Raw genomic sequence first — 20,904 nt, 5'->3', positions numbered from 1 at the left:
ATGCCACACCAAAGATCCCACGTGCCACAATTAAGACCCGGAGCAGCCTAAATAAATAAATAAGGTAAATACAATGGAATGTTATTCAGCAATAAAAAGAAATGAGCTATCAAGCCACAAAAAAGACACAGAGGAACCTTAAAATGCATATTGTTTGGTAAAAGAAGCCAGTATGAAAAGGCTGCATTTGGATGCTTCCAAACAGATGACATTCTGGAAACGGTAGAACTAGAAAGATATTACAAAGATCAGGGGCTTGGGGTGGGAAGGAGGGAGAGATGGACATGTGGAGCAGAGGATTTTTAGGGCAGTGAAACTATTCTGTTTGATAATGTAATGGTGGATACATGACATCATATACCTGGCAAACCCCACAGAACTGTATAATGCAAAGAGTGAACCCTAAAGAAAACTATGGATTTTATATAATAATAATGTATCAATTGGTTCAATTATAATAATTGATTCAACTATAATAAATATAACACACTAATGAAAGATGTTAATAAGAAGGGAACCCCTACAGGGGAGATAGGGGAGGACGACATACAGGGGCCCCTCTGTCCTTTCTGTTCAGCTTTTCTATAAACTTCAAACTGCTCTAAAAACTAAAGTCTACTAATTAAGAAAAAAGATAAACTAAATCACCAACTGCTCTATCATAAAATGCTAAATCACATTTTCAAAAATAATGGAGCATATTTGATTAAAATCTAAAAGGCATTTCATACCATTAAAATGAAGGAAATGAGCTTAAAATAATGTTTATCTGTATCTAATTGTAAGGGGATCCAAAGAGCCTCTCTCTTCCCCCAGCCCACTAGGACACACAAGCACCCCTGTAGGTCCAGACTGTCTTGGGGAGGAGTGGGAGAGGAGAAACTGTTCTCAAAGGGAGCTGGATTTTGAAAAGACGGCAGAGTGAGTTACGATCGGGCCATTTTAAACCAGAAAAGAATTAGGCACATTTAATTGGAAAGTCCTACACAGTTGTAATGGGGGCTTGTGAAAATGTTTACATTGGTATATATTTGTACATTTTTGCCCCTTCAACAATATATGAGTCTACGGCATCATTGGCTACATACGTTTTACCTTAAGACACTTCAACTTTAAAGTAAAATAACCCCTCAGGCCAAAACCAGGTTCCACTTTCATGTTGCCATTCTGAAAGCTCCCCCTATGGGCTCCCAGGATGTGGATGACTGGTTTTCCTCAAGGGACATTCACTTTGCCAGGTAGAGACCCTGATTCAGAGTTGTTCAAGGACAGACACCTTGGTCTTTAGAAAACATGCCATCTTGGGTCCTACATCTTATTACTGTAATTACTGTCATTATTTTTATTATTGGACCTATTCTCTCTCCTATCACCTGATCCTCTCACAGGCACACACCATATGCAATGATCTTTAATTTTCAAGTGCATTTGCTCATTCATTCTTTTACTGATTCATTTAATAAATATTTCTTGAGCAACAATGACATGCCCAGTGTTGTGCTAGAAAAATCTGAATGAGTATCCCTTTACCCAATAACAAATACCTGATCAAGCTGTCTGAGTCAAAACCCTTTGGATTGGCCACCCTGTCAAGACATGATTAGGAGGACTGAGAATTCCACCAACCTGCTTACTACTTCAATTTCAGAAAATGGACCTGTCCCCAAACAATTACTCTTTCTTCTTTATTTCAAATATAACAACTCCCACTTTTTTGATTATTTGAAACCTATCTTTAAAGTAAGTATCAAGCTTTCCATACCAGTTACATATCAGAGAACTAGGGTGAATGCCATCCCCAGATAGAAAGCTCAGCTGGTGGAAGCCCAGGATTAAAGAATGCATGGCTTTATTCTCTGGGCAGAGATGTCTTTTCTTAACACTGGCCAGATATCTATCTATCTATATATATATAGATAGATATATCTATATATATATCTATCTATATATAAATAGATAGATAGATAGATATGGCATGCCACTGGTCACCAAGGACATCAAGGGAGAAGATACTGACCCATGTCTTTAAAGGAGGACCATGAGTCATCAGTAATATTACCCTCAAAGAAAGAAGGCAGTGTTCCAGTCAATTTCATCAACAGCAAACAAAACTAAAGCAAAAGCTTGGTTCCAAATGAGAGGCAGAAGAAAATACCCAATGGTGCTTTGACCAAACACCTGCAGTTCTGAAGATGGAGGTAAGCCAGCCCTTGGAGAAGGCATAGGGAGCAAAGGGGCTCAAGTTACGATCTCTACATCTCAGGGTCATCCCAGCTGCTTTCCAGCTCGGGGAGCCCAGGGCAAGTTTCTGCACCTTGTTGGCCTTGCTTTCATCATCCGTACAATGAGCGGTTTTTGAATAAATGATTTTCAGGAATACTCTATCTCTAAACCCTCTGTGATTCAAAAAAGGGTTACTGAATGAAATTGAAGGAAACAAAACCCAAATCAGAAGAATTGTTTCCAACAGGAACGAAGTCTTCTGGGCATGGTGCAGTGGAAGAGCTCTTAGGAGGGAGGGGGGGACAAACTATAATGCCCAGACTCAGTTACGGTAGAAATTGTTAACAGAATGAGAAACAAAAGCCCTATGATTTATTCAGTTATTTATACCTAATATCCAAGAGATACCTAAAGAAAAAAACTGGATTAAATCCAAAATTTGGTGCTTATATAGACAGAAGATCATACTGTCTGCCAATCACTCATTTATGTATCTGTAAATGGAAAGAGCTGATAGCTTACATTTTACTGAAAATGTTAACACTAAATCATTGCTCTTTGGGGACTCATTTTTTAATTGTGCAAAATTCTACAGGCTTTAACAATAAGATGCACATTAAGACATTTGAAATCTAAGTGATCTCTTGATATTGGACTGAAAGTCAAAGCAGTGGACCACAGGACAAATAGAACACTTCACCCATGAAGGTTGACTATTAGCTTTGTTTCATGGTCTGTAAACGAGTTATTAAACTCCTCTATAAAGTTTTATTACTGTTCTAATCCCATTAATAACTGTCATCACTTTCAATGGCCTACTGTTTGCTGAATATGTCAACAATGTGCTGCAATAATGGTCACCTGGCATTTGATTTTTTTTCTCTAAAACTAAGGATATAAAAGAGAAGGCGTTAGACACACTGTGCAACACTGATTATATCATTTAAAGGGAAAAAGAAAGAGCCAGATGTTAGCTGTCTCTCTTTGTACAGGTATAACCTGCTTGACTCCACATTTTCGTCTTTAGTTCCTGCGTGTCAGCAGCCTAGACAGGAGGGAATAAAAGTAAATGTGTGTTTCAGCACATTGGGAAAGCACTTAACAGAGAAAACAATTTACATCTTAATAGTGTTCTTTCATTACGCTAACTTCTCCTCTGCTTTTCATCTTAGAGGTTGTAGGAATATTTGCAAACTACTGGCAAGTATAAGAAAGAATCACAGAATCTCTAGAGCTGTCAAGGGGCTCTAGAGGCCCTCAGCCAACCTCCCACCCACACTGGAAATGCTTATCTGTTTGGTCTCCCTTGAAGACTTGTGGCACTCACTTTGTCCAGAAGCCGACATCTTTCTACTTAAGTTTTCAGACCCTTGGAAAGAACTGTCTTATGCTGAACAGGAAGTGGCTGCCCTGGAACTTTCCCTAGGACCCAAAGTCCTGCCTACTGGAGCAACTCACAACATGAACCTCCTCCCGTTTCCCAGGAGAGGCAGACACATTTGCAGACAGTGCTGGAAGCTCTGATTAATCATCTGGCTTACAAGCCAAACATCCCAGCATCCTCTGCACTCCTTAGAAGGAATGGTTTCCATTAGCCTCTCCACCATGGATGCCTAAAGCTAAGGAGCCTCTAGTTTTACCTGCAACGTTTCTTTAATGTTTAACCCAGAAGTAAACTCAACATTCTTCCTTATACAGACGAGTCATTTGATGCCCCACAGTTGGGCCATCAGACAGTAGTCCACCTGCTGAAAGCAATGTGGTCGAGAATTTGAAGTTGAAGCACGTGTGAACATATGGGGAAAACAGGGACAGGAAAATCAAAGTACATTCATGGAAACCTTAATAATAAGACATGGAACAAACACAAACAATATAAGGAACACTTTACTCATTTTAAACATTTCATACACTATAATTAGTAAAATGGGAACTTTAATATTAATTTCTTTTACGTGGCTCATGTTTGATAAGAATTTTTCAGGATCTTCTGATCCTACAGTTTCAAGGAAGTTACTTCCAAAGTGGATTTAATATCTTGCAAAATACATACATACTAAAAAAAAATTTTTTTTAATTTAGTCTTTGATGTCACAATAGTTGCTATCTGCAAAATATTTGTGCTCTTCTTTCCAAACTGTGGAATCTTTGCTGGAAAGTGGCTGCACAGCCAGGCTCTCCATTCCCCAAACTCCTTGCGTCCTCACATAGCCCAGACACCAGTTCTCACCCATGGGATGTGAGCAAGAGGGACATGTGTTACTTCCAGCTGGGTTTCTTTGTTGACTGTGGTAAAAATACATATATAACATAAAATCTGCCACTTTAACCATACAATTCAGTGACATTTAATACATTAATAATGCTGTGTAACCTTTGCCACTATTTCCAGACCATTTTCACCATCCCAAACAGAATCTCTGTACCCATTAAATAAAACTCCCCATTTCCCCCTTCTCCCAGCCCATGGTAACCACTATTCTACTTTCTGTAAAATATAAGTAAAATCATACATTATTTGTCCCTTTGTGTCTGGCTTCTAATATTTAGCATAATGTGTTCAAGGTTCATCCATGTTGTAGCATGGATCAGAATTTTATTCCTTTTTATGGCTGAATAATATTCCACTGTACATAAATACTACATTTGTTACCCATTCATCTGCTGATGGACATGTGGATTATTTCTACCTTTTGGCTATTGTGAATAACGCTGCAATGAACATTCACACGAAAGTATTTGTTTGAGGCCCTGTTTCACTTCTTTTAGGCATATACCTAGGAGGGGAATTGCTAGATCACATGGTAACTCTATGTTTAACTTTTGAGGAATCACCATACTGTCTTCCACAGCAGTCGTACCATTTTACATTGCCACCAGAAATGCATGAGGGTTCCAGTTTCTCTGTATCTCAACAACACTTGTTATTTTCCTTTTTAAAAATAAATAGTTGTGATTCTAGTAAGTTCAAAGAAATATCTCATTATAGTTTTGATTTGCATTTCCATAATGACAAATAATGTTGTGCATCTTTTCATGTGCTTATTGGCTATTAGTATTTTTTTTGAGAAATATCGATACAAGTTCTTTGCCCCTTTTTCAATTAGTTGTTTGATTTTTGTTGTTGTTGAGTTGTAGGAGTTCTTTATATATTCTGGAAATTAATTCCTTATCAGATAGATGATTTACAAGTATTTTCATCTCTAGCTGGGGTTCTTGAGGACCAGGTTGTCTTCTCCACTATATTACTCTTCTGCCTGTTGGATGCAGAGGATTCAAAGACCCAGGAGAATGACAGATGCATGAAATGGAATGAGATGAAAGAAAGCAGCCCACTGACCAGGAAGGCCACAAATTCTACTATTATACAACTGATATACTTCTTTTGTGTTAATCTACTGAAATTTTGGTTCTTTTTTTCCCACAAGCTAGCATTACCCAACTTAACAGTTGTCTGTACAAATGTTCACAGCCTACTTATATCATCAAAGAGTTAATTATCTCCATCTCCAAGATGTCCTCTCTATTAGTGCCTCTTAATTATGGTCTCAGGCCTTCCCTGATTAGCCTCTCTGTTTTTCAATTATCACAGACTAACATCATCATCATTTTATGTAGCCAGATTTATCTATAGTTCTGAAATTCCTCCATTCTTCTTTCTGTAAATGAGATATTTTACATCCTAAGCTCTTTAGGCACCCCTATTTCTTTGTAACTTCTTAAGAACTATAACTCAGTATAAGCTTCCAGTTATAAGATGAATAAGTTCTAGGGATCTAGTGTACAGCATGGTAATTATAGTTAATAATGCAGTATTATATACTTGAAAGCTGCTAAGACAGTAGTACTTAAATGTTCTCGCCACAAAAAAGAAATGGTAATTATGTGGCATAATATAATTTTGCAATATATGTGTATCAAATCAACAGTGTATTCCTTAAACATATACAACATTATATGTAAATTATATCTCAATAGAAAAGGGAGGGAGGGAGGGAAGGAGGAAGGAAGGAGGAAGGAAGGGAGGAAAGGAGGAAGGAAGGAAGGGAGGAAGGGAGGAAGGGAGGAAGGGAGGAAGGGAGGAAGGAAGGAAGGAAGGAAGGAAGGAAGGAAGAAAGGAAGGAAGGATCCCACAAATAAATATTAATTATAAAAAAAGAACAACAGCCAGTCAGAATGGCCATCATTAAAAAGCCTACAAATAATAAACGCTAGTGAGTGTGTTGAGAAAAGGGAACCCTCCTACACTGTTGGTGGGAATGTAAACTGGTGCGGCCATTATGGAAAGCAATATGGAGATTCCTTAAAAAACTAAAAATGGAGTTACCATATAATCCAACAATCCCACTCCTGGGCATATATCCAGAGAAAACTCTAATTCTAAAAGATGCACCCCAATGTTCATAGCAGCACTATTTACAATAGCCAAGACACGGAAGCAACCTAAATGTCCATTCACATATAAAATGGATAAAGAAGATGTGAGATATATAAACAAACACACACACACACACACACACACACACACACACACACACAAAATAGAATACTACTCAGCCATAAAAAAGAATGAAATAATGCCATTTGCAGCAACATGGATAGACCTAGAGATTATCATACTAAGTGAAGTAAGTCAGGCGAAAAAAGATAAATATACAATACCACTTATCTGTGGAATCTAAAATATGATACATATGAACTAAATAAGTGCAAAACAGAAACAGACTCACAGATAAAGAAAACTTATAGTTACCAATGGGGAAAGGGGTGGGGGGATAAATTAGGAGTTGGGATTGGAAGATGCAACAAGCTACTGTGTATAAAATAGATAAGCAACAACGTCCTACTGTATAACACAGGGAAATATATTCAGTATCTTGTGGAAAAAAACTATAATGGAAAAGAATATGAAAAAGTATATATATGTGTGTGTGTGTATGTATATATATATATATATATATATATATATATATATATATATATATACCTGTATAACAATCACTTTGCTGTATACCTGAAATTAACACAACATTTTAAATTAACTATACTTCAATTTTTTTTTTTTTAAAAAGGGCTCTGAGATCATATTTGTGAATTTTTCAATACACTGCATCATAACCTACTTGGAGCAGTAAAGTTTAACTCATTTAAAATGCCTGATACTGTCTTAGAATCTAATATCTTATCTTGGGCTTCTCTTTTCTCACTCTAATGATCTGCTTATATGGTCCCATGCGAGGACCACTCAGTTATTTTTAGTACTTATTTTTAAATACTTATGCTAAGTGTATTAATTATACATGACAAATCTACATATATGATCATTTAATCCTCCAAACACACATATGAAATAGGTACCATTATCCTAAAGAAATTAAGACCCAAAATATCTCACCAAATAAACTGTAGACTCAGGATTTAAACCCAGCTATTTCAATGACCATACCATATTACTTTCTTCCACTCACATGCTAACTTCTCAAATTCTTCCCTAAATAATGGACTTACATATTTCCTTTTTCTGGGAAGATAACTTCAAACCTCCTTGAGTAGCTCTTTGAGATATATTTATAAGAGGTACAACTCATTGTATGCTATTTCCCGACACTATTATAGATTTGCACCTTCTATTATATGTCCCTCCTTCCTATTTTTAACATGCTTTTAATCTGACCTAGCCAAAGAGCTTGTTAAATGTCTTTTCTTTTATTAAAAAACTTTTTTGGTAAGTTATAATATGGCTTTGATATCTCAGAGTATTTCAGATTAAGAAGCGTAAGTGAGCACTGGTGACAAGACTCTTGGGAAGGGGAATAAAGACATTCCATCTCAATGAAACATTAAAGAAGGAAAAGTGGACAGTTCAATCTATTTAACACATAGTTCTCCATATTTCAAGATTAAGGTCAGACAAAATGAAGGAAGCAAAAATAGAATCACTGCTTGTAAGTTTGTAGCTCCCAAAAATTGCTCTGCAAAATCCAAGATTATGTCCTCAGTTTCTACCAGTGGTTTTCGTTGTGCTCCAAAGCAACAGGATCTGCCCCTTGGAGATTAGTCAGCTGGATTCCAAAAGTGAGGAACTGGATAAGACCTGGGTAAGCAGCCCCAATTTTAACCATTTTGGTGGCCTTAAAAGAACTCAGCTTCTACTGTCTTATGTATATCAGGTTCTGAATAAACATACGTCGAGGGAATAAATATATGAAACACATCACTGCAGATGAGGTCTGAAGTCAGACAACACATATGGCATAGGGCATACTGCGGCTGAGACTGTGGAACGTGAGCCCTACTCTTATCCACTATCACTCACTCACTACTTGCTCAGTGCATATTGAGCGATGACCACGCACCAGGAACTGTGCAGGGGATGCAACTGTGAATGGGACAGGCAGGTTCCTGTCTCCGTGAGGCTTTCATTCTAGCAGATGGCATGGACATTAACCAATTAATTACATAATTCATATTTTAATTAAAATTGTAATATGTGCAACAAAGGAGAATATGGGATATCAAAGAAGGCTTCCTGGAGAAAATGGTGTTTGAACTGAGCACTGAAGGAAGTAATAAGGTAAGAAGGGTGGGGAATGGTACGTGGGATGGCATGCGGTGGAAAGCAACACAGTACCTGACAGAACCAGAGACAAGGTGACTGTGGCTACAGCACAGACAAAAGAGGGAAAAGTGGCTTGAAATGAAGTTGGTGAAATAAGAGCTATTGGTTATGTTAATGATTCCAGTCTTGCTCCTAAGAGCAGCAGAAAGCTAGCAGACAGAGTGATATGATAAAATTTGCCCCCTAAAATGATCATTCTGGCTGTCGCTACATGAAAAATACATCAGAGAGTTCTCATCTCCTTCTCCAAGATTCTTCTGTTCCAAGATCAGTCCTCCACAAATCATGAAAAAAATGTCAACATCCTTAACCTTTGGGGAAATGCAAATCAAAACCACGTGCGATACCACTTCATACCATTAGGATAGCCATAATAAAAAAGGACACATAATAACAAGGGTTGGAAAGGGTGTGGAGAAATTGGAACCCCCCATAACACTGCTGGTAGAAATTTTAAATGGTGTAGCCACTTTGGAAAACAGTGTGGCAATTCCTCAAAAGATTAATAATAAAGTTACTATATGACCCTGAAATTCAAGTCCTAGATATATGCCAAAAGAAATGAAAACATATGTCCCCACAAAAACTTGTTCATGAATATTCACAGCATTCACAATAACTGAATGATGGAAAAACCAGATGTCCATCAACTGACGAATGGATAAACAAAACGTGGTATATCTATACAGTGGAATATTATTCTGCAAGAAATGAATGAAGTCCTGAGATATGCTACAATATGGATAAAACTTGAAAACATGATGCTAAGTGAAAGAAGCCAGCCACAGAAGACCACATATTATATAATTCCATGTATATGAAATTTCTAGAACAGGTAAATCAATAAAAACAGAATAGATCAATGGTTTCCTAGACAGAGGGGATTGGGGGGATGTGATGAATGACTGCTGACCAGCATGGGGTTTCTTTCTAGGATGAAAAAATGTTCTAAAACTGATTGCACAACTCTGTGAATACACACACAAAAAAAACCCACTGAACTGTACCATTTACATGGCTGAGTTGTAAGGTATGTCCATTAAATCTCAATAAAGCTGTTTTTAAAACAGTGACTAAAAAGTAGAGGGAGTCCAGGAACAAGCGATTATCATTCACCCAAATGCATCCTCCCCTTCCCCATTCTTATTCTTCCTTCTCTCACCTCTGCATCCTTTGAATGGACTTTCAAAGGGATGCCCAGTAGTGACCCTGGTAACAAATCAATGGCCAACCAGGAGTCCAGGAGAAAGTACAGGGAAAAACCATCAATACCACCGTCCTAAAATTGGCCCTCAATGCTCTCCTCCAGTCTTTCCTGATCTCCAAAATACTCAGGATTAGAGCTGAAAAGAAAACTGGGACCAAGTACGGAGTCCACTGGCCTGAAGTAGGCCAGAGACAGGAACTCACCTGAGAGAGGAAGAAGAGCGAAGGTTGAAATAAAGAAGGCAAGGCAAACCCAGGTGAAAGGTGGGACTGAGAACATCACCAGAAAATATAACAGGGTGCAAATAAACATTTTAGGATTCTGCAACACTGCTTCTGTTCTCTGCTGTGATTTATTCCATACAACTGTCCAACTGGGGCATCTGCGCCCACTGAGCAAGTGAAAGATTCCTGAGAGGCCCCCTCTGCCCCCCATCTCTTGTAGGTCTCATACAGGGCCTCACTGAGACCCAAGTCCTACAGCATGGCTGGAGGGGAATTAAGACAGCATTGCCTATTCCTATAAACAAAACAGAATCCAAAACTAATTTTAGCTTCTTGATTAACTAACAAGAAAAAATGATCTTGATTCCCCTGCTGTATGTCTCCTGCCTCCCTTCCCAATCCACTCTCTACCCTTCCCCAACCAGCCCTGGGTGCCACGCAGGGCCCAGGAAGCTGTCTTTCAGGACTGTGGCGCTTATGTGGGGAAAATATATACCTTGCTCAGCCTAATGAGGTATATATTGCTTACCTTTGTATAAAATTCACAATATTCGGCAGATATATTTCAAAGGTTTTGCAATTTTTAAAAACTTCACTAAAAATGGAGTTGTACTTTTGCTCCATTTGGGTCTGGGAATGTAGATGTAAAATTAAAGTCACTTTTTTCCTATTACCAGAAACATTCAAAAGGGCCTCTAAAAATCAAATCTTTAATTCATCTAGCAAGTCATTATTATTTCCCAAGGATGGTAACAAATAGTGGTAATAATACAGCTATTTGTTGGGAGTCCTTTATTTATTAAGCACTTTACATATTGATACATTATCTCATTTAAATCTTACCAACCCTGCAAAGAAGATTTAAGCTCTATTTTATTGATGAGGAAACCAACTTCACGGTGCTACTGTAAGGACAGAATAGAATGATGGAATTTCAGATCTCCATAAATTTTCACTTTCTGAAAGGAAAATTAAAATAATGTACTCCCTCAGAGAGCAGGAGGTATAAATAACGATCAGACAGGAGACTGACCACAGCCCACAGACAGACATGCCCTTGAGAAGCACAGACTGGCACAGTCTAGGCTGGAGGTCACTTAATACTACTATACCCTGAAACCACTCTTCAAATTACTGCCTTCGCAGGTCAATGTTTTTTTATGATTTTCTGTTAGAGCTTAGGTCTAACTGTATACTTGAATTTATCAATGGAAATTTATAGACACAGGCATTTACGTATAAAGAATTCATCTTACAGCCCACTTGTTAGGGAGGGTTTTGTTAACTACAGCATCTTTCCTGACAGGTTTCAGAAGTCTTTAAGACTTCATTTACCTGCATAGTACCTGAATGAGTCAAGTAATACTACAGCCACTTTACAAGTAGGAAGCCAAGTAAATGGGGAAAAGGGAAAAGTATCTGCTTTTTCTTTGATTCAGTCAGTACAGTAAACTGTTGGTTCATGTGAGTGGCAAGACAAGAAATGAAAAGATACACTTCGTAGCAATAGAAACTGAAAGAGAACCTTGTATCTTACCTCGCGATTCCATTAAAGGAAAATATATCTAGTTCAATGAAGGCTTTTCCAGATACCTAGTTTTATGTCGTACCCGCATGCAGCACTGAAAACTAATGCTGCAGTGTGTTCTTGTCCGAGAAGGAAGATATAACCTGAGATTTAAGTTGGGATCCTTGTTTTCCTCAAGTTTTAGCACAAGCCTATCTTTATCCAAGTATTAGCTTAACAGAGAAGAGTTCTCAAAGCATCTTTAAGAGAAAAGAAAAGCCAACTTGACATCCACCTTATACTATTCTTAAATGAAGTCTGGTAATATTATCTTACTGAATAATGTCATGTCAAATTCAAGAAATGCCCACTCTATGTTCAGCCTAAGTTCAATATTTTTGAGAGCATTCATATCTTATACATTTCCCCTATAGTCACTTAAAATAAGAACAATTTTTAAAACTAAGAGCTGGATTATACCTACTCGTCGCATAAGAATTTACTTCAGATTCAAAACTTCATGTAGATATGTTTAAATACTCTTTGAAGCTAATAGGGGCAGTTTGTTAATGCAAAGTTTTCGTGATACCAAGGTAGTGAGAAATCAGAAAAGTTCAAGTACATGATGAAAATAACTGTTATTTAAACATACAGAAGTTTCTCAGGTGACAAGATTTTAAATTAGATTATTTGGGACTTCCCTGGCAGTCCAGTGGTTAAGACTTCACCTTCCAATGCAGGCGGTGCAGGTTCGATCCCTGGTTGAGAAGCTAAGATCCCACATGCCTCGCGGCCAAAAAATCAAGACATAAAACAGGAGGAATATTATAACAAATTCAATAAAGACTTAAAAAAAATAAATTAGATTATTTGTGCCTTTTCTTTTAACATTAAAATGTAAGCATTTTGCTAAGTGAAAGACGCCAAACACAAAGGCTTCATATTATATGATTCCATTTATATGAAATGTCCGGAATAAGCTAATCCACAGAGACAGAAAGGAGTTAGTGGTTTCTGCGGGAACGAACGAATGGGAATGACTGCTAAGGAGTACACGGGATTGTCTGAAGTCATGACAGTGTTCTAGAATTAGATAATGGAGATAGTCCCACAACCTTGTGACTACACTAAAAAGCAGTGAACTGTGCACTTTAAAATGGTGAATTTTGTGGCATGTGAATTACACCTCAGTGTTTAAACCTACACATTAAACAAGTGAAATTTCACTAAATACAGAAGAGTTAAGCATTTTCTAGAACTATCTTGGAGATAACATTAAAAAAAAAAATCAATCCTTGGGACTTCTCTGGTGATCCAGTGGATGACAATTCACCTTCCAAGGCAGAGGACGCAGGTTCGATCCCTGGTCAGGGAACTAAGATCCCACATGCCACGGGGCAAATAAGCCTGTGCACCACAACTACTGAGCCGGTGTGCTCTAGAGCCCGTGCGCCACAACTAGAGAGCCCGTGTGCCCCAACTACTGAGCCTGTGTGCTCTGGAGCCCGAGCACCACAACTAGAGAGCCCATGCACCACAACGAAAAGCCCACATGCCGCGACGAAGATCCTGCGTGCCGCAACTAAGACCCAATGCAGCCAAATAAATAAATAAATAAATAAATTTTAAAGCAGTCCTAGCTCCCCCATCACAGAATCTTTAGGCATGGAGACCACAGGAACTGCTGATAGGTAGAACAGGGCATTCAGAAAGATGAGGGTGCAGGAAACTCACGTGAAATGCTTGAGACCATTAAGGAAATTAAGCCATAGCAGTCAGGGAGTCACAGTCAGGGGCCCTTGTTTGGTAAAAGACTACCATGCTTATTTTGGTGACGTTGACCATGGCCACTGAATGCATTTAAGGATTGGGAAGACAACCCAGAACCAAGCAGAACTTTAGAAGAACCCAACTTCACTGGGGTCCACGGGAGTTACCCCAACTTAGGCAATTTGTTAATGTAAGAGTTTTCACAGCTTACCCTAGAGCTTAGCCCACAGACAAGAGAGTCAAAATAACAGATTTTTGTTTTTGTTTTAATTCACTGAGTTATGGGGTGGTTTGTAATCCAACAACAGCCAAATGAACTTGAAATAAACTCCATCTAGAATGAATAGGTATAATTGAATAAATCCCCTCAATAAAGGACAAGTAAAGTGAACACTGAAATCAAGGAACACCAAACATTGACAGATATGTTAACAAGGGATGCTATAAATAGTTACACAGGGTAGTAAAGAAATACACATGCCTCTTATCAATAGTTAGCTGAAAAAACTCAATACAATATTTCTGGCATCTTAAATGTAAAATATTATAAGATAGCAACTGTGATATTACTACAGTCTAAACTTTACTTGCATACTGGAAGGTATTTAATTCCTCCTATAAGTAACTGAAATAACAAATGGTATCTAAGGGACTTCCCTGCTGGTCCAGTGGTAAAGAATCTGTCTTCCAAGGCAGGGGACAGGGGTTCGATCCCTGGTCGGGGAACTAAGATCCCACATGCTGCGGGGCAACTAATCCCATGTGCCACAACTACTGAACCTGCGCACCTCAACTAGAGAGCCTGCGTGCCGCAAACTACAGAGCCCATGCGCCCTGGAGCCCACGCACCACAGCCAGAGAAGAGAAAAAACAACCCACACGCCATAACTAGAGAGAAGCCGTGTGCCACAATGAAAGATCCCACATGCCTCAATGAAGATCCTGTGTGCTGCAACTAAGACCCTATGCAGCGAGAGGGAGGGAGGAGGGAGGGGAGAGGGGAGGAGGAGGGGAGGGGGAGGGGGAGGAAGAAGGAAGGAAACAAATGTTGTCTAAGTAGTCCCAACAGGGAAAACTAGAATCAACTAAGGTAAAAATCACAGATAAGCCAGTTTTAGTTCAAGGTAAAGAAACACTTTCTAACAATCAGAATTCTTCAAAGGATGGAGTATGCTGCTCCTGTGGGAAAAGGGCTTTCTAATTCCAGACCCATTCACACAGCAATCCCTCAGGGTGACAGCAAACAAGAGTCCGGCTCTGTGTGGGAGCTGAGTCCATACAGCAAAGATTTTCCAACCTGGGTTATCATTAGCCTCACCTGGAACCGTCCTCAGTCCCACTGCTTCCCAAGCTACTGGTCTAATCTTCACAAGTCAACCAAGATAGAGGGGTAAGTAGGTAGTCAGTAATTACCAACCAATTTCCTAATCCTCAGTTCAAATTGAACTGCAGTCTAGCCATAAGTTTCCAAACAGCTTTTGACAAAAATGACTCTGTACTCCCCGAAGGCACCAGCCAGTTCTGCTGGCTTTTCCTCGTGTCTTGCCCAGTGTTTCCTCTGCTGCAGCCACACTGGCCTCCCCACTGTTCCTCTGACCTGCCAGGCAGGCTCCCACCTAGGATTCACACCTACTGTTCTCTCCGCCCACCTTCCCTCAGGTTTATCCCTATGGCTGCTTCTTCACTTCCTTCCAGCTTTTACTTAACAACCATATTGACAGTGAGGCCTTCCTTGGCTCCCCAAGGTAGGATGTCGACCTCACTCCCATCCAGACACCTCATACCCCCTTTTTCTTTTTTGACTCCTTCAGTATTTATCACCGTGTAACATCTAACTTTATCTAATGTAAACTTCTTGTTCGTTTTTTTGGTTTGTTGTCTATTTTTTTCCACCAGAATGTCTGCCCCAAGGCAGAGGTCTTGACAGTTTTGTCCACTGCACATTCCTTACACCGAGAACAATGCCTGGCGCACAAATACTTGTTGAAAGACTGGATGATCTAGATCAGGGTGGAAAATCATCTGTTTTGTAAATAAATGTTTACTGAAACACAGTCATGTTCATCCCTTTATGTATTTATTGTCTATGGCTGTTTTTCTGCTACAAGAGCAGAACTGAGTAGCTGCAACAGATTATGGCCGACAAAGTCTAAAATATGTAAAATCTGGCTCTTTACAGGGTAGTGTGCCAACCCCAACTGCGCCAGTCATGGTGTCATGTAACGCTCTGGTTCTAAATGTCTAGGTAACTATACTAGACTAAAGACGGCCATGGATTCATTGCGGCTCTTCTCATCAAAGACGGAGCCTCTTTCCCTATCCCTAGACCCAGGCTGGCTTAGTGATTTCCTTCAGTCAATAGCACGTGATGGAAGTGACAGAAGATTCCCGAGCCCAGGCCACGAGGGCCCTTGCAGCTTCCACGCAGACTCTTCTTGAATGCTGCCACCATGGGAAAAAGCCTGAGGGCGCCTCCTTGAGGGTGAGCATCACCCCAGCCACACAAGGCTCCACACACACACACACACACACACACACGCACGCACGCACGCGCGCGCGCGCAAGTCCAGCTGACACCAGCAGAGCCCAGACTGTGCTGCCGACCCACGAAGAGTAAGCAAATATTATTTTAAGTCACTTAGCTTTAAGGGGTGGTTTATTATCTAACAAAGGCTAATTGACTCAGTAAGATGTATTTATTATGATTTTTAGACTAAGCCCTTAGGGCAAATATTCCACTTCTTCTTCACAAATCCTCACACAACTGTGAAGGCAGTGGCCTCTTTCTGAATATATTCATTTAAATGTAATTTTCGGTTACTTCTTAAGTTGAATCATAGTTTAATAACTGAATTTTACCAGTATGTTGATGTGAAAATTTCAGAGTAGTTTTGGGAGAGTCTGAGTTAGTTACTGTACAAGAGGGGTTGGCAAACCACGGCCAGTGGGCTGGCCACCTAATTTTTTAAAGAAAATTTATGGACACAAGGTCATAACCACTCATGTATGCATTCTCTGTGGCTGCTTTCCTGCTATACTGGCAGTATTGAGCAGTAGCGACAAAGATCATATGGTCCTACAAGCCTAAAATAATTACTATCTCGTCCTTTACAGGAAAGTTTGCCAACTCCTGCTCTGTGACATCATTTTGAATGTTATTCTTAAATATAAAGGAATCTAAGAGAGCTATCAAGTACACCTTCAAAGCCCAAACAGCTCTCATAGTGATTTTCTGGTCTCTTGAGGAAACACCGATTTAGGCAGTTTTATAATAAACCTAGCAAGAAATGAGTGTTTTGATTTCTGACACACCATAAACCAACGGGGACAAACAATTTCCTTAAATGCTCCTTTGGAGGTGCTACAGTTTTTTGGCTACTGCAGTGTGTCATGTACATCCATTATGCTGACAGCTCTGCTGGTAAAACTGAAGCTGGAATTAATATCCATTATCAAAAGGTCATTGCACCGAGATGAGCCCGCAGCCCATTTTAAAATGTTAATAACTCTAACACTTTTTTCAAATATAAACAAAAGGCCTTTGTTTCTTAATTCTTTCCCTAAACGTTTCATTTAAAAATGAAAATGTTTAAGCAAAACACCTGAATTATACAATGCAGCTGCATACTGGAGACGTGTCAATGACTCTACTTCTCAGAGTTTGCATACTTTGTGGGATGCCTACCAGGTGGCAGACGCTGTACGGAGGTCCTCACATATATTACCTACCACACCTCAGTGAGCCTAAGATGCCAGTGATCAGAAGGAAGAGTATTATTTTATGTACCACTAAGAACGAAAAAACGCTACCAATTACATGGCACACGCTTTATCACTTAGAACTTCGTCTTACACTCAGTGCAAGTGCTCTGAGACTTATTTTGATATGGATTTTCTCATATATTGCCTTTATAATACATAAAAAAGGAAATCTAAGTAAAATTAATCGCTTGAGTTTTTCTAAAACATTCTTCCCATTTGGAGGCTGACTCTTCTCATTTGTCAACTCGGAATCATCAACGTCCCCGTTGCTCCGTAAGCTTTGTTCCATGAGAACACGGATGCAAGAGCGCACTGCAAAGCATCTCTCCTGAAGTCTCTGGGTTCACTTCCAGGGCACTCACACCCAGTCCACAAGGTTCAACACACACATGTCAGCAGCAAAAACTATATCAGGACTGCCATGTGGATAGCAATGGTTGATGTACTTATTTCAGAGATATTAAAATGGGAGGGGCAAAAAAATGTATGCCTTAGAATTCATTCTACCACTGGGTGTTAGTGTGTGGTCTGAGGATGAAACTCAGTTTGACTGGCCTGATACAGCACCGTAATGAAGCACTTCAAGGCAGGAATAATCATTTCTACTCCATCTGCAGTACAGCTCACTTATATTGGGGTGATTTTTTAAGGTATTAATGTTACAAGTTAACTATGTTTGGAAGAGGGAATTTAATTCCGTATGACAAGTAATGAATACATAAACCAATGATTGAGCCAGAATTGATCCAAAATAAAAATTAACAAGAAGACTTCATTCAAGCCAACCATATACATTCAAGCCCATACAGGGGCAGATCATTAGTAACTCTTCATGTGGCCATGCTCCACTGAATCTTAATACACTCTGGGTTGGCAAACATCCAACAGCTCTTTTACCCAACTTTGGAAAAATCAGCCCACACATTTAGTAGCCAAAGGGTCTGGAAAGCAGCAGAGTATAACGGAAAGTCAGACCTGGTGTTATCTCTGGAGAATGAAATCAGACTTTCTGCAGCCACAAGGGCCTCGCCTCTCCTCCCCTCTAACCTCCCCTAGCAAGGGCCAGGAAGGAGATCCCAACCCTGGTGTACTCCTGGAATCCCACTACCCTTCCTCACCCCACCACACTTGCAGCCTGACCACCCTTCTCAGCCTTAAGACCACCTGGACTCAACATGCCCTCTGTCCCTACTCATGCTGTCACAAGAAGCTCAGGACTCCCAGTCACTCACAAATAGTAGAAACAGCAAGAGGATTTGTGCATCTCCTTTCAGAGGCCACATCCCATCCCTGCCCAACCTCTGAACCCCTTCCACTGTGATATTTGGAGCTCACAGTCAGTTATCAGCTAAATCCCTCAAATCATCCACTTCTCATCTATATGTACCTTTTATCTTGCTACTCTACCTGAAACCTGCCCCTTTTACAACCTTGTCTCCTCAGCAGGACCTTCAAGTGATGGATACTTCTTTGTCCACTCTGTCCGCATTTAACACTGGGCCTTAGTGGTGTCGCCTTCTACCCTATTGCTGCTTCTAGACCAGATGTTGGCAAACTTTTTCTTAAAAGGCCCCGAGGAAAATATTTCAGTCTTTGTCTCAACTACTCAACGCTGCTATTATACGACAAAGCCAGCCATAGACAACATGCAAATGAATGGACATATCTATATTTCAACAAAAATGTATTTGTAAAAGTAAGCAGCCAGCTGGCAGGCTATAAGGTACTGAATCTCAGATCAAAAGTCTGTCCCACCTACTTCCCCTCCTCCAACTGCCATCATCCTAGATCACCCCTGCCGCCTTATTCTCTGAGCTCAACGTTACACTAACACTATTCTTCCCATAATTACTTTTGTGATGTCCACTCCACTCCACAAAACATGGCAAGGGGCTAGATATTATGAGAACTGAAGCTTAGCCAGTTGGGGAGTGGGGATAGGCTGTAAGAAGAAAAAAAACTATGAATGTAAACTGTCCCTGCATAAATGAAGGCCCTTGACACTTAAGCTTCGTGTTAAATCCGCCTGTGCTTCTTCCGGTGCTCCAAATCTAACAGTCCGCTGAACACAAAATTTCAGTAGATGCCTTCCATCATCATAGGCAATCCTTCCATGCCTGACCTCTCAATTCCCTAAGATTCTGTCTTCTAGGATTTTTTCCTTTATCCTGCCTCGGCCATGCAATCCCATGCTTTCATGGGCTAGTAGCTGCAACCACTGGAATCTCAATTTCAGGCACCTGACTCCTCATCCACTCTCTCAGCTGGCCAATAGGGCTACTAAGAATCTTACAGGCATTATTCCACAGTATCCTGATTCTCAGCCCACCTTAGAGAGGAGAATGTTTTGAAGGATTCATGGGTAGGCTTTTTGTTTAATGGAATAAACTTCAATAAGATTTACAGGAAACTAACAAAGTTTTTGCTAGAATTATAACGTCAGAAGAACCACCAGCTTGGATTAAAAAGGACAGGGATAATTCATTTTCAGAATGAAAAGAGGTGTTGGGGCCCCCTAACTTCCATGCACAGGAATCAGGCTGAAAAACCTACTAAGCTATAAATACGGGTCATTCTTATGGAAAAGGAACAATGATTCAGATGTTTTAATAGTTTGAACAATTTTAATAGTTTGCCTTTCTAGAAATTTCATCTAAGTTATCTAATTTACTGGGATAGAGTTAGTTTATAGTATTCCCTTATAATCCTTCTTATTTCTATAAGGTCAGTAGTAATGACGTACCTATCCGCAAATTAGCTGACTCTTTCTTCTGCCATTTCACATCTACTGTTGAGAACCTCTCGTGAATTATTCATCTCAAGTATTATACTTTTCAACTTCAGAATTTCCATTTGGTTCTTTTATATAATGTTATCTCTATTGATATTCTCAACTTGTGCAGACATCATTTTCATGCTTTCCCTTTAAATCTTTAGACGTGGTTTCCTATAGTTCTTTGCATGTATTGATAACAGCTGATTTAAAATCTTTGTCTAGTTAATCCAACATATGGATCTCCTCTGAAATAGTTTCATTGACTGCATTTTTCCTGTATATGGGCCATACCTTCCTATTTTTTATTTTTTTGGGCATGCTTTGTAATTGTTGATTAAAACTGAATATCTTAGATCATATAATGTGTAAACTTTGGAAATCAGACCCCCCCACACACACACACACACTAACGGTTTTCAGTTACTGCTGTTTTGTTGTAGTTAGTTCAGTGACTTTCCTGTGCTAATTCTTTAAGTCTGTATTACCTGTAGTGTCAAGCCACAGAAGTCTGTGTCATTTAGCTCAGCACCCAGCTAAAGACTGGCCAGAGATTTCCTTAAATGCCTTGAGTCAGTAAGTCTTCCACCTTTGCCAAGGGGCTGTGTGTGTGTGTTGGAGAATGCCTTCAACATTTAGGCACTTTACAGCTCCAGCCAGAGAGCCTTCTTCTCTTCTTATAGAGACTCATCAGTTTTTCTTGAATAAACATTCCTTACATTGTTGCAAGCCTATAGTAATTTGGTAATTTCCAGAGCTCACAAAGTTTACTACCAAACTTTTTTTTCCAGTGTTTTTGTTACTTTCATTGCAAGATAG

General features: G+C 39.5%; 1 protein-coding gene across 5 annotated transcripts in view; it reads right to left on the bottom strand.

The window, feature by feature from the left end:
* The window catches only part of ULK4 (unc-51 like kinase 4), a 517,204-nt gene that overhangs the window by 212,659 nt on the left and 283,641 nt on the right, over window positions 1-20,904 (bottom strand). Inside the window, exon 33 of one of the 5 annotated variants that reach the window (XM_060022291.1) lies at window positions 4,407-4,509. The exons of the other annotated variants lie outside the window; for them this stretch is intronic. Coding sequence (XP_059878274.1) covers window positions 4,427-4,509 — 83 coding nt within the window. The 3' untranslated portion in view covers window positions 4,407-4,426. Of the gene's footprint in view, window positions 1-4,406; window positions 4,510-20,904 lie in introns of those variants that run through there. 5 annotated transcript variants of the gene reach the window in all.

This window comes from Delphinus delphis, chromosome 10, assembly GCF_949987515.2.
Source record: "Delphinus delphis chromosome 10, mDelDel1.2, whole genome shotgun sequence".
In the NCBI taxonomy this organism is placed as follows: Eukaryota; Metazoa; Chordata; class Mammalia; order Artiodactyla; family Delphinidae; genus Delphinus; species Delphinus delphis.
Note: the sequence above shows the minus strand (reverse complement) of the source record. Positions and strands in the feature narration are given on the sequence as shown.